Raw genomic sequence first — 14,034 nt, 5'->3', positions numbered from 1 at the left:
GGTCGTACCTCAAAACCTGGCACAATGGTATATAAGCATATGTGATGTTAAATAAAGTACACAGTTCAGTTTAACGGTCGAGGTTTTCGTTTAGAATCTCATCAAGTCTTCGTGGCACTCAAGGCAGTTTTGTTACTAAGATATATGTGGCAAACATAATGAAAATTAAAATCAAATCAAATCAAATCAAATGAAATGATTGTAAAAAATCCAACAAATTTAACTGAAAATATCCTTGAATTTCTTACTGGTTCAAGGAAAGCTTCCATCCCGAAAGGACCGCGTCCGACATCCTTTAGAACTTCCAACTTTCATCTTCCAGGACATGTGATTGCATTCACTAATATCATATCCCCCGGTTCTTGCCTCGACTAGTTGGCTTTCCAGCAAAGCTCAGCATCCGCTTCCAGACTCCGCCCCGTCGAAGGCATTCCCACGCAAATTCCCATCCTCCAGCTTCCATTTTCCGCGACGCGTGTGTGTTGGTGAGAGGCCTGTGTGTGCGGGAGACTCGGAGATGTCCCTCGCTCGCAAACAAATAGAAATAAAATAAAATAGCAAACGGAAACGTAAATCCAGTCCCACTCGAATTCGATTTGTGATTCGTTGATTCGTCGTGCGGCGCGCTCGCCCCCTCCTCCGCCCGCCCAGAGGCACATAGCACTGGCAGCGTGGCGAATGGGAATGGTCGTGGCCGCTTGGTAGATAGCGGCGACGATTTCGATTGCCATTTGCAGTTTCATTTCGATTCGACATTCGACGACTGTTTTGTGCGATGTGCTGCAAGCAATCGGAGAAGTAGTCGCTGTCGCCGCCGACATCTGAGCTCGGTCCGCTGTCTCGTCCTCCGCCTTATTTGCGCCCCGCGCCGACCAGCCCCCGCCCGCGGGTCGGGGAGTGCTTTTCTCCATTTCGTTTGTGCATTTCATCTGCCGTTTCATTCGTTTTGTACATTTGGTGTATTTGTCGCTGATGCTGTCGATGCCCGGCCGCGCCGTCGCCCCCGGAGCGGAACTGGATTCTCGATTTTCTCGCTCTGTCCCCGTGCGAATCGAAGAAATTGCCGCTGGAGTTGGAATGTATTCTTGACTTGTGCCGATTCTAGTGGAAATCCTCCTCGGCGAGGACGATGACGGTGACGACGACGAATCTGATTGTCTGGCCTGCACTCGACGACTCGTTTCGATTGGGATGGATTTGTGCGACTGTGGCCCCGGGATTTTGGTCCGGGACGACATCAGTGTCAGTGCCTCCAGTGGTTGTGCGACGACAGTACCAAACGGCAGTGGCGAAATCGAGTGTTGTTAGTATTTGTCAGGGATTTGTTTTGTCAACTCGGGGGAGAATCCGACTCTATTGCGTGCGGGTTGCTCCGTGATTGTTATCATTGCTCTGGAACGGTAGCGAGACGGTACCCGAGGTGCAACGTTCAGAGTCAATCGCTCAAGCGACTCGAGGTGATTTGTGCGAATCCGATTTCCGTACGTTTGAGGCGGAAGTGAATTAGTGGACGTTGGAACTTGGCAGCAAACACAACCAACCCCTTCAGTGATTTCTGGTTTGTTAGCGACAATTTGAGTAGAACCGAAGCAACCGTTAACTGACAAAATGTACTTAGTCTCGGGATTTAAGACCGTTCAGTGATTTGCTCCTTGATTAGGGTGAAACGCATGCAGTTTAGTGAGTTTATGCAGTTTCTGTGCTTAGACTCTAGTGGAAGGTCCTTCGTCTGACAATTAATGCTATTTTCCCAAAACTGGTCTTTCTGAGGTCAAACTTATTTCGAGGAGTTTGAATCTGAAACTGAAAAAGAAATTTTGGGACTTAGGTAACAGCCCTATCCGCAAGATTGCTTGCAATGCTTTACCCTCTCCTATTTCTTCGGTGATTTAACAATTTCGCGGAGTCCGGTCGGTGAGAGTTCCCAGTGATAACTTTTTGAAATGCGTTAAGTCTTCCGCGTAGTGCGTTCCGGATGGTTCTTAGTGCGAGGTCCACAGTGAATTACCCGAATCTTGAAACCAGTTGAATTGTTTGCATTTAGTGTGTGTTCTGATGAGTGCGATGGATTCGGCAATTGATTCTTTATCGACTGCCAGTGATCATAGTATGGCTTCATCGAGCGATGCCCCAGCAATAGGAAGCGTCAGTTCAGGCAGTAAAATGGCCCAAAGCCCCACAAATTACGCGAACGCTTTGAACAATAACAATAATAACGGCTCGGGTATGCAGCACCACGGACCCGGGAATAACGGCGGCGGCGGGAATCGCTGTTCTAGCCCGAGCAATTCACCAATGCGCCACCAGCCTAGTCCCATGAATCATCAAATGATGCAAATGCAGCATCAGCTAAGTCCCCCGCATGTTTCCACACCAAACAGCCTGACTGCTGGCATGGCCCCGCGAATGGCTCATTTGCCCCCGCACAGCCTAGGACTCTTGAATTCCCTTCAAATGATGCATCATGCATCGCCTTTAGAACTCATGGCCGCCGCCCATCACCATGTCCCGCCGCGATCCTACAATAGTCCGCCACCGATTTCCACCTCGGACCCAAGTGCCAACGAATGCAAATTGGTCGATTATCGCGGTCAGAAAGTGGCGGCTTTCATTATTTCGGGGGACACAATGCTATGCTTGCCGCAGGCATTCGAGCTATTCCTTAAACATCTCGTGGGTGGCCTGCATACCGTCTATACCAAGTTGAAACGGTTGGATATTGTCCCGCTCGTTTGTAATGTGGAGCAAGTGAGAATTTTGAGGGGTCTTGGTGCCATTCAGCCGGGAGTTAATCGTTGCAAGCTGCTTTCCTGCAAGGACTTCGATGTACTGTATCGCGACTGCACGACTGCCAGGTACGTGTGCCAGCTTCCTTTGTGATATGGGAATGAATTTTTGAATGTTTCAAAGTTTAATTTCTTTTTTGATGGAGTTGTTTTGGTTGGTTATTAGACGAAAAGGTAATAAACTGGGCTCTCCTAAGTGGAGGCAGGTTTCCTGAAATCCTTGGATCATCCGAGTAAATGTTGAAGGGATTCTTTGCCCTTTTGACGCCAAAACGACGCTGATAGGAGGAAAATAATAATTCAGAATTCTTTACATTGCAATCACACAAAGCACAAAAAATCTTATGTTTGGGGAATGTATTATCTAAGATTCACTGCAGAAACAAAGGGTGTAACTTGTTCTCAGACTACTCTGGACTTACAAGCATCTAAGAGAGCGTGATATTTTCTATAAACTCAATAATGGTGGAATTATCTTCTTTCATTTCTGACGGTAGGTGCGAGTTAGGGTTTCTAAGTCATAGAATACTCCCTTTATCTCCGAGGCTATCTGCTATACGTCTAACAAATAATATAGAATTTTAGTGCGACTCTTGATATTAATAGCAAAAAATTAAAAAAAAAAAATATTTCTGGTTTTATTCTTCAAAAATTGCGTAAATAATTTTGAAAATTTTGATGTAATCATGCGCCCGAGTCTGGAAATTGTGTCAAGAATGTGTATTTTTTTTGTGCGGATAATCACGGTGGGTAAAGAAACGTTCTCTAGCTCGCAGTTCATGGGATATATATATTTTTTATGTTTAGAATATAAAACCGCCTTATGAGTATGAATCAAGTACTGAGAAAGGTATCCCTTTGATAAGCGGAAAATGTAGTTTTCGTTTAATTGAAACGGAAAATTCTGTCCGCTGAAAAGTTTAGATTTTTTGGCCTTTATGCGGTTTTTTCTATGTTCGCCAGGCTGGTGCAAATAAAAGAAGTTTAAAAAAAATTGAAGAATTTGACATTTTGCCAAATGTTTCGGATTGCATTCAACTTCATAAAAAAGTCAAAATGTTCAGTAAATCATACTAAGAAAATGTGGAAAGATTTGGAACGATTGCTTCCTTGATAAAGAAAAGATGCGCATATAGGGGATAATTTTCCCTCAATTCAAATTGGTTCCGTTTTAATTAGAAAGGAAAAGAAGCACCACAAATACATTGCATTTGTTAAAATTTCAAAAAAAAAAAAAGAATTCTAAGCTTCTGACTCGATTTCTGGGTAAAGTCTGGGGTACAATCTTCAACTGATTCTTTTTTCCATTCCTGAAAATAAAAGAGTTAGGACCAAGGAAGAGTGTATCATTATCAAAACTAAATAAAATTAGACTCAGGAGTAGAAATAGGTAATTATTATTTAATTTGATGGATATCTGATCATAACCCTAATTTATATTCTAGAATTAAAACCAATTTCTGGGATTATTTTTGAAAGATATACGGCCGTTGCCAATGAAATGTGGACAATTTGAAACAAAAAAAATTGAATTGAGTGTAACACTTTCAAAAAATCAATTTTTTTGCATTTTTTTAAGTTTAGCTATCTGGAAATAAGATGCCAAGAGGGGTTTGCCGGATTCCAAATGGGAAACAAGTTACAAAATAAATTTTGTGATCCCCTCTTCACTGGGTTTCCACGAAACATAAAACTTTGAATGAGTTTTTCTCAAAACCACGTTTTTGAAACTAGTTCATACCATTTCGAAAGAACTATTATAATAAAGAGATTTGAGTCCACTTTAAAAAGAAAAAAATGTGTAGAAATGTTGTCGTTACCATCTGACAGCAACTTAGCCCCCTATTATAAATAACAAATGCTTTACTTTTTTTTGAATCCGGAAAATGGCTAAAAAAATATTTTCTTGAATCTGTCATTTTGAAAATTTTTATCATAAAAATGTATCAAGCTGTCCCACGATAATTACAAAACTATGGATTGAAAAAATCGCTAAGTGTGTTTCAGACCAACCATATTTGCGATTTCCTGCGAACCATTGACCCATCTTTGTTTGGAAGGCCTCATTTCGAAACGGTGCAGTGCCTAAACTGAGGATTTTTGTTTTTTGCAAAATTTGTTTGCACTTCAAACGCTAGTAAAACTTAAAAAAAAACAGCAGTCAAAAATATTGAATACTTTTCTCACAGTAAAATTCCAAAAAACTCCTCGAAAAAAGGCCGACACATGAGCCACCCCCTTACGTCGATTTACGACTGATATTTTTGACCATATTTAAGTGCTAAAGTAAGCATCGGAAACGTAAATTATCCCGTAATAAATGTTTACCTGAAAGTTCGTAAGGCATTTTCACGTAAAAAATTAGGTTAAATTGTGTAAAATTTGCACTTACACATCAAATTCTATTTGGATTGAATTATTTTAAACATTTTGAAGTTGGATATTAAAAAAGCTACTGTAAATGTCCTTTTCCTCTATCGATCGCGACCTCCAATGTAAAAATTCCAGCAGTGAGGCACTGCTTTCGTCAACAGAATCTGCCCTGCACTTTCGGGATTTTCCTATCGGTCTTCGTCCTTCTGTTTTGCGTGGCCAATCCATTCCAACTTTCGAAGTCTGATTATTTTGGAGACCTCAAGGTCGTGAAATATTTCGTACAACTTATAGTTTTATTTGAATCGCGAGTGGTTGCTCTCTCATTTAACTCCTGTTATTCTCCTCAGGACCCTTCTCTTGAAGGTGTTGACTAGTTTTTCGGTAGTTTGCTTTAGGGTCCAAGTTTGACGTTTGCAGTATAGCACAGGTTTTATTATCCTTTCGCAACTTTGTTTTCCTGTGAATTCAGCTAGCTTTTGAAATTGGCAGTCCTCAGTAGCCTTCTCTCGAAGGTATAATAGTTTGCTTTAGGGTCCAAGTTTGACGTCTATAGTATAGCATAGGTCTTATTATCGTTTTGTATACTTGCAGCTTTGCTTTCCTGTGTGTGCAGCTAGCTTTTAAAATTGTCAGAACCGAGTAGAAGGCTTTGTTTATCAGCTCAATGCTTCGTTTGACATCCATCTTTCGTTAGTTGTACACATAAGCATATAAAGTTGTCCACATTTTCTAAGTTGCGCTCGGCAGTGACTATATTTTGTCTGGTTGGCGTCAATTTTCTCGTTTGTATCATAATTTCATTTTGTTTTCGATAATTCGCAGACCAACTTCGTTTGCTGTTTTGTCAAGGTTTATAAAAATCTGTTTTGCTGATGTGAAAGATGGCAAAACTTGTGGGGCAGAGATTTCAGTCCATCTCCTTGCTTTAATGTTACGATTGCCTCAAACGCATCTGCGCTGTTTTATGTGACATTGTCATTCGGGTGAGGCTTACCACTTTGGTTGGAATTTCCAAGATAAACCTTACTTTGAACAACACTTTTCAGTCAATACTGTCATATGCCTGCTTGAAGTCAAGGAATATTTGCAGGACGTCGATGTTTAATTCCTAACATTTTGCTAGTATCTGTTTGACCATAAATAGCTCGTCAATTGTCGATCTTCCAGTCCGAAAATTACTTTGGTATTGACCAATCGTATTGTCGGCGTGGAGTCTATTTGCTATCCCTAGTGTTTTTGTGAAAATTTCATGGGACGTGTAATGTAGCAAGATCCCTAACTTTTGAAAGCCAATTGAGCACCTACCTTTTGTAGTAGATAGGGCGTATCATATTTTTTAACTAGTCATGCGGAATCTGTTCGTAGTTCCAGATGAAGAAAACCAAATTACCGTGGTCAATGGACTGCCCAATTAGATGGGTTCAGCGAGGATGTCCGCGTCGCTCGGTGCCTTGTTCATTTTTTGACATTTGCGGCTGATTATATTTCAATATTGGCACTTCGATGTTCTTTTGTTCTTTTAAGTTCTGGTAATTGAGTTATGGGTGAGGGGTTGAGGAGTACTTTTGAAATAAGACATCCATCTGCAGAACTTCTGCTAAAGAGGGGAGGGGGGGGATGGTACCGTTAATTCGCTCAAAAAAAGGCACAATTTTCTGAATGTTTAACATATATTTATTAAAACTAATGGTACATGAAGGTATGGCATTCGTAAAAAGTAAAAATGCGGTGCCCCTCATAACTTATCAGTATCATCATCAACGGTGAAACAACCGGTATCCGGTCTAGGCCTGCCTTGATAAGGAATTCCAGACATCCTGGTTTCGCCCCCAGGTCCACCAACCTACGTCATTGCTCCATCTTAGGCAGGGTCTGCCTCGTCTTTTTTTCTACCATATATATTGTCCTTGTAGACTTTCCGGGTTGGATCATCCTCAGTCCTGCATAATTCAAAATAAAAAAATCAAAGTTCTTTCATTAGATGACCGCTTTCCCCAGGTAATGCAGGGAAGGTTTGGGAAATTTCAATTTTTCGCTTTTTGGGAACATTTTGAAGTGAAAAAACACAATTTTTGCGCAAAAATCGTCAAATTTATGATTATAAAATGAAAAATATTAGTAACAAATTCGAAGAAAACTCTCAAGCGTCACTTTCTAAATTATGTGCAGATATAGTGTTCAAAATTTCAAAAGGATCGGTAAAGTAATTTTTGAGTTATGAGGGGCACCTACTTTGAAAATATGAGCTGTGGGAAAAACGGTTTGAAGTTGTGGAATAAAACATCCATCAGTGAGTTTTACCGGCTTAGCTCAAACTGAATCATCAATGTTAGGTCCATAAAGCATATTGTTATCATCGATGATGACTAAAGCACCTTTTTGCTCGTGTCTACGATGAATCCTGTCTTCTTTAGTGTGTTTTTCAGCTTCCGGCTCCGCTGGGCTTATCACGCCTATTCATTGGCGTTTGGTCCACTTTATATTCTCACGATTAGGAAGGCAAAAAAACCTTCATTGAAGACATAGGCTGTCATGTAAGCTGCAATCTCAACAGTCTCAGATATTCCACTCAAGTTCTTTGGTGAGATTTTCCAAATAAGTTGATTTGAACTCTCATTATTGTTCTCCCTATAACCTCCGACACTTGGTTCCTGGGCATCTTTGCTCAGGTCTTTATAGATAGGCCTGATGGCATCCAAAACATCTTTGGGAAGAGCACTCACTCTATACGTGTGTTTGAACGAATCCAATGTATTAGCTGGTGCAACTTTTCCCCGTTTGAAACACGAGTCCGCACTGAGTTATGTATGAGACGCGGTTGTTTAAACCTCTTTTTTAATTTTATTCCGATTCTTCTCAAATTTTGTCAAAATCTGCTTGAAGGGTTCTCCAATAAAAAAAGTTTAAAAACGTTATCGTCGCTATTAAGCTCTCCGTCTCTGCGGCGCACATACTGCATTTCATAGGTCTGAGAAATGTTGAATTTCCATTCATCTGAGAAGATCACATTCCGCCAAATATTAGCAGTCCTCGTTGGCCCACTCAAGGCGTATCCGTTTCATTTGAGCAGTCAAACGCAGCTTTATATACCGCTGCCGTATAGCCCTTGTAGAAACTGAAAGTGTCTTTTAACATTTTCAGCCTCTTTCTAAGACTTCTCTAAAAGTCGACCTTTATATACGGAAGTGCTTTTGTGAGCTCCTGATTTTACCTTTCCACTAGCGGACTCAGTCTCCAAAAAGTTGCCACTTTAGACTTATTCTAGTTAACATTTCTCTACGGTTAAACATTTGGATCGCAACATCAAAAACTCACCTTTTTTACGTTGATTTTCTTCATATTCTATATATTTAGCATTTTAAGGTTTTTGCTGAAAATCTTATTAAAATCGGTTCACTGGCTGCCGCACGCACTTTTCTGAGAAACGGTTACATCTATTGACTCGAAATTTATTAGAAAGGTTGAAACTGTGAACCCATACATAAGGTGAATAACTTTCCAGCACGTTGTTCTTAACAAACACAAATAAAAATGCGCTGGTGTAAGGGTCCCTTAAGGGGAGATCTCCATACAAGTAAAAGATGCATGCAAAATTGTGGAACACCACTTTTCGGATTAGGTGTTAGTTTTGACATTGGTTGTAAAAGGAAAGAGTGCGTGGGTCAAAAAAGGGTCAATTATTATTGTTTGCCATATAAGAGATCCTAAGTCCACATCCGCTTGATGTTGACCGGACCGTGGAGGGTCGAATACTTCGAGGGCCCGTTCTAAAAAACCACTCTTCCCCCGAAAAATTTGAAAAAATTATGATTATCTATGCCTATAGTATCTACGTCTCAAAATACCCTTCGTTCAGAGATTTGCTGAAATAAAGGTTATAATGGTATCGGGTATATGAACAAATGGAACCATTGTGTACCCAGATATTCTCACATACATAACAAACCAACAATATCTTTCATACTTGAAGCACCGAGTTTCCATTTTCTGATCTGTTGTATTGTTGTCTGTCACTCTAGATTACATAACCTAAAACCTTTAAGGTGCATCTATTTATGCTACACCAATCACTATCAGCAAAGCAATGCATCAGCGTTGTAACAAACGTTTTTTATTGAACTTTTATAGATTGTCTACATTTCACTGGCAATGACTGTAGTTGTCATTCAAAAATGTAAGTCTCCTAAATATTTTTCCATGAAAACGGGCTCTTGAATGCTCAATCTAGTGAATACGCTGGGTGAAAAGCATCCAGACATATTATCAATCCATAATCAATTTTTTATTTTTTTATCCTTTTAACCTCGCTTCTGCAGCAACTGCCAGATATTTTTTTTCATGATTCTTGATACTAATAAAGGATTTTTGAAGATTTCAGATGTCTGAAATTATCAGGGCATTAGATATTGGAAGTTTCAAATGAGCAACATCGTTGAGGAAGGACTTCATGACACTGGAAAATGAAAGTTAACTTTTTACTTCTTATATATTCTTCAAAAATCTTTTTTTGTCAGTATAGTACTTGCGTGATAAGAACGATAAGAAAAGAAATGTCATTATGTATGGAATACCACATCATGAAAATGGTCGCCTCTGTTTGGCTGCCAGTACTTCAAGCGATCGGACGAATTTTTGATGACTCGGTTCATAGTGAACCGAGGCGTAAGGCGTTATTCCAGCAATAAAGTCTAGAATGCTGGCCTCGACCTCGTCAAAAGTGGTTAACTTGTTAGCACAGACATGACGTAACCTCAAAGACGATTATTAAGGAGTGTCAAGTTGCATGATCGGGGTGATCAGCTGGTGATCTCTCGCCGCGAGAGTACTCAGTCGCCAATTTTCCCTTTCATAATTTCGAGTGTTGCGTCGTTTTTGTGGCATGTAGCACCGTCTTGTTGGAACCATAGTTCGGATATATCGATTTTGTCAACTCCTGGCCATAGAAATTTGGTAATATAGGTCTATACCGAAGATCATTGACGGTAACGGTGTCTCCTTTTATATTTCAAAAGAAGCAAGGTACGATGATGCCGCATGCCATAAACCGCACCAAATTGTTAATTGTGACCCTTGTGGATACATTGATGCTTGGTCGAACGCTTGTGGATTGTGATGGCTCCAATAATGGCAATTTTGACTGTTTGCGTGCCAAAAGTGCCAATCTTAACGGAAATTTCCAATGCCTTATTAGCAAATTCACGGCGGTATCTTTGTTTGGTTACTTCAATTGTTGCGTTATGGTTATCTTAAAATCCAACTGTAAAATAAGCAAGGTTGATCCCTTTGGCAATGCTTAATTCAACTGATGGACATTTCTGGGGCTGCTTTGATACTGACCGTTACGAATTCTGTGTTTTCTTCATTCATTTTCGTTAATGGCTTTTTTACTTAAGTCATGATGAGGACCGAACTTATGACGAAATACATGTCTTATATTTACAGCTAAACCGGAATTTCGATAAAGTTATTTAATAATTTGCACACGTTCGGTAGGAGTAAAACAATTCATGACAAAATGATAAAGCTTACTAAATATTTTGATATCTGAATGTCAGTGGTAGCTTTGACAGCCCCTGGAACATAGCAATTGGCAAAACTACGGATAGTGCAGTTATAAACAATTTTTATTTCAGTTGAAATAAATCTGGACACCGCATTTCACGCATTTTTATAGGGATGCTGCCGTTTTGCAAAGGCGGCGTCTGCCTTTTTTTCATATCTTTTCGAATACGGCAGATCATAAGTAACTTTATATGGCTCGAAAGTAAGTCTTAATCCCAAAGAAGGCGAAGAAGACGGTGATGAACCTATTTCTTTTCCATATTTCCATTGCGTTGTCTTGTTTTGCTTTGTACTGAGTTTGAGATTGATGTGGCGTTTGGGTGCCATTCAAAAGCCAGGAATTGGTCAGCGCCAAAGGCCAGTAAACCACCACTAACCAAGGCGATGACTATCTTTTTAGAGTTCGATTTGCATATCAGGGAGAACAGCTCTTCCCATGTGCTTATTGTACTCTTATACAAAAATTTGTCGCGGGACATCAATAAACTTTTTTCCCTTGTTTTTCGACGATTAAATGTTCCAACAAATGTAGATAATAACTGTACCGCTCCGTTGGTCAACCAACAATTGCAGTAATTTCATGGTTGTCTTCCCACTTCCAATCGTAAGAACCTCTGCCAAGCATTTTCAAGTCAGATTCGAATTTCATTTCGCAATTGCCCATTTCATTTTTTCTGGTAGTGCTGTTGCAAAATGTACCCATTTCTTCCAAGGATACAGAAAGACTGACCGAGGTGAACCAGTTATCAAGTTTGTAGTTTTTATATTACGGGACAGATGATGCCAATATAAGACCATATCAAATGATAAATGATAAAGGGCGCAGTCATATAATTCCCGATGAATCTGTCATTTCCCATTTGTGGGTCTTGGTGGAATTTTAATGCTCGAATGGTGTGATCCTCCTAAAAACTATATGTACAAAGTGACTAAAAATATTACTTTATGAAATCGTAGAAATTTTGAACTTACCTCTGAATGCTATTATTTGCTTATCAATATTTTGATGTTCTTTTTGAGGTGGAGAATTTTAGCTTTTGGGACACTCCTACTCTCAAAGAACGCCGAGAGACTTACCACAAAATCTGTCGGTCGAAGAAGTAATTTCACAGACAGATAAAGGTAGCCTGAATGAACTAACTGGTCTGAGAACTGGACAACTGCAGGGAGCAACCGCTCCAGACGTGGAAGTTTTCCCAACAAGCTAGTAGAGTGAGACCATAGAGACCTCGTTGTCCATCCTGCCGAGGCGAGGAGGCAAATGTGCTTTATGACATTGTAGCAATCAGTCGAGTATTTTGATGAACTGTTCAAGAATCAGAATTCACCGATATTGTAAGTCCCACGATCGGATAAATGCTGCCAGCACTAAGTATGGTGGAAAAGGTCGGTGAAATTCGCCAGGAGTTGATGAAATTATAGCCGAACTGGTTAAATGTAGAGGCGGTCAACCACATCAAGCGGGTCTTCGATTTATGCTTAAGGTTTGGGCTAGCGAATTAATATCAATCAATCAATGGCTGACAATGAGGCGTTACTTGTCCTATATATAAAAAGAAACGCAGTGAAGTAATATGTATAACGTTGCTGAGTACCATCTATAAGATATTTTCTGCTATCTTGCTAGGCTGAATAGCCTCATATGTCCAAAATATCATGGGTCCATATCAATACCAGATAAGATTTTCTATGTGCGACAAGCGATGGAAAAATGATTGGAATAAGGCCATCAGTTTCACTATATTTTCATGGACTTTAAGGCAGTCTATGATAACACATCCTGGGAAAAACTGTACATGACCATGAGAAAATTTTATATCCCGGCGCAATTGAAATGACTGACTAGGTTGATCTTCACGAATATCCGGGGCTAGGTAAAAGCAGGAGCATCACTTTCAAGGCATTTCATCATCAACAACGGTCCAAGACAAGGAGTAAATTTAACCAGGCCCTGGCAAAAGTGATCCGTGAGACGCTATCATCTCCTGGTTTATTCAACTGCTGGCTTATGCAAAAATTGCCCTCATCTAGATCGAGAAGGTGCACATTAATGAAGGCAGAGGAAGTACACGGGGGAAATGGCAGCATCAAAAGCAACAACACCATCAAATAGCATTGTTCAACTGACAACATTGGAAATAGGAGACCACCACCAATGAAAATTACGGTGACGCAATTCTACAAGAGGATGGGCCATTCCGTAGTTTATATAAAGCTGAAATCTATCATTGATACGACAACCGTTTGGTTGTGGTTAAAATTCAGGTAGGCCTTTTCTCACGTGGAGCGATGTGACAGCTGTATCGAATTGGTGTAGCTTGACAGAAAATCGTGATGTTTGGAGCTGCTTATTAGATCGAATATGGGGTCGCTGATGATGATGATGACGGGTAAAACTGACAACATGCTTTTTGAAATTATGATTTTGATCGTGAAACAATCTTCAATCAATTCTTATATTCTAAGAACTGCTATTAACTAATTCGATGTGTGCTTTCATGTGTCAGATCACAGAAAACAAAGTACAGGGTATTCACACAGTTTCTTATTCTTGTAGCAAATTTTTAATGAGACTGTTGTTGATCGAATCGATGTTTTCATCTATGGATGTGGGCATATTATTGATAGAATGACTAAATTTTCAAGTAATGTGTTTTCTCTCATTTTCAGGAAAGAGATTAACCCCCTCCAGAGTTAGTTTTAATGTCTCCAAAGGGAAGCTCCCGTCTTAACTTAACAGTTATCTAAGGGTAAGCGTTTCCTTTATAACTGTAAAGTTGTTGGCTTCAAAGGGTTTTTATGCCGTTAACCTGTACATGTAAGAAGAGGTCTTCAAAATCGAAATCCTGATTTTCCTGAAAGTACAGGTTTCAGATTTATATGGAAAACCTCATATAAAGAGCTGAAGAGAATATGCGGTAGAGCTCCATTGTCAAAAAGGAGATCACTAAATTGAAACAATATCAAGAATTTTTTAATTCTTTATTTGAATTTGCATATATCGATATTTCGGGGATAACTTGCTCTCTTCTTCAGTACTATAGGTCTGCTATAATCTTCTAAGATGATTATTCCTCCCACTGTTATGTTATTAAATATTTTGTTGATATGCCACTATGTATCAGATAAAAGACGCTTATTTTTGAGTAAAATGTTGTTAATTCATAATTTTTTTTTAAATTATTTCTAAAAAATTAAATTAAATTAAAATTTAAATAAAATGGTTTACCGCAAATATTCTTCCAGAAAAAACTTATTTTTTCCATAGAGAAGACGAAATTAAAAAGGAGGAATCGTTCAATACAAGTTG

At 39.5% G+C, this 14,034-nt stretch overlaps 1 protein-coding gene across 18 annotated transcripts in view; it reads left to right on the top strand.

Annotated features, from left to right (window-relative positions):
* The first annotated feature begins 441 nt into the window (after positions 1-441).
* LOC119646678 (dachshund homolog 1) overlaps positions 442-14,034 on the top strand; it is a 92,128-nt gene continuing 78,535 nt past the window's right edge. For 10 of the 18 annotated variants that reach the window (XM_038047231.1, XM_038047228.1, XM_038047230.1 and 7 more), the window contains exon 1: positions 1,437-2,855. In XM_038047231.1, coding sequence (XP_037903159.1) covers positions 2,056-2,855 — 800 coding nt within the window. In that variant the 5' untranslated portion in view covers positions 1,437-2,055. Of the gene's footprint in view, positions 2,856-14,034 lie in introns of all 18 variants that reach the window. The other 8 variants (XM_038047224.1, XM_038047223.1, XM_038047222.1 and 5 more) reach the window with 1 other exon arrangement.

Source organism: Hermetia illucens, chromosome 1, assembly GCF_905115235.1.
Source record: "Hermetia illucens chromosome 1, iHerIll2.2.curated.20191125, whole genome shotgun sequence".
Lineage (NCBI taxonomy): Eukaryota > Metazoa > Arthropoda > Insecta > Diptera > Stratiomyidae > Hermetia > Hermetia illucens.
This window is presented reverse-complemented; position numbering and strand designations above follow the sequence as displayed.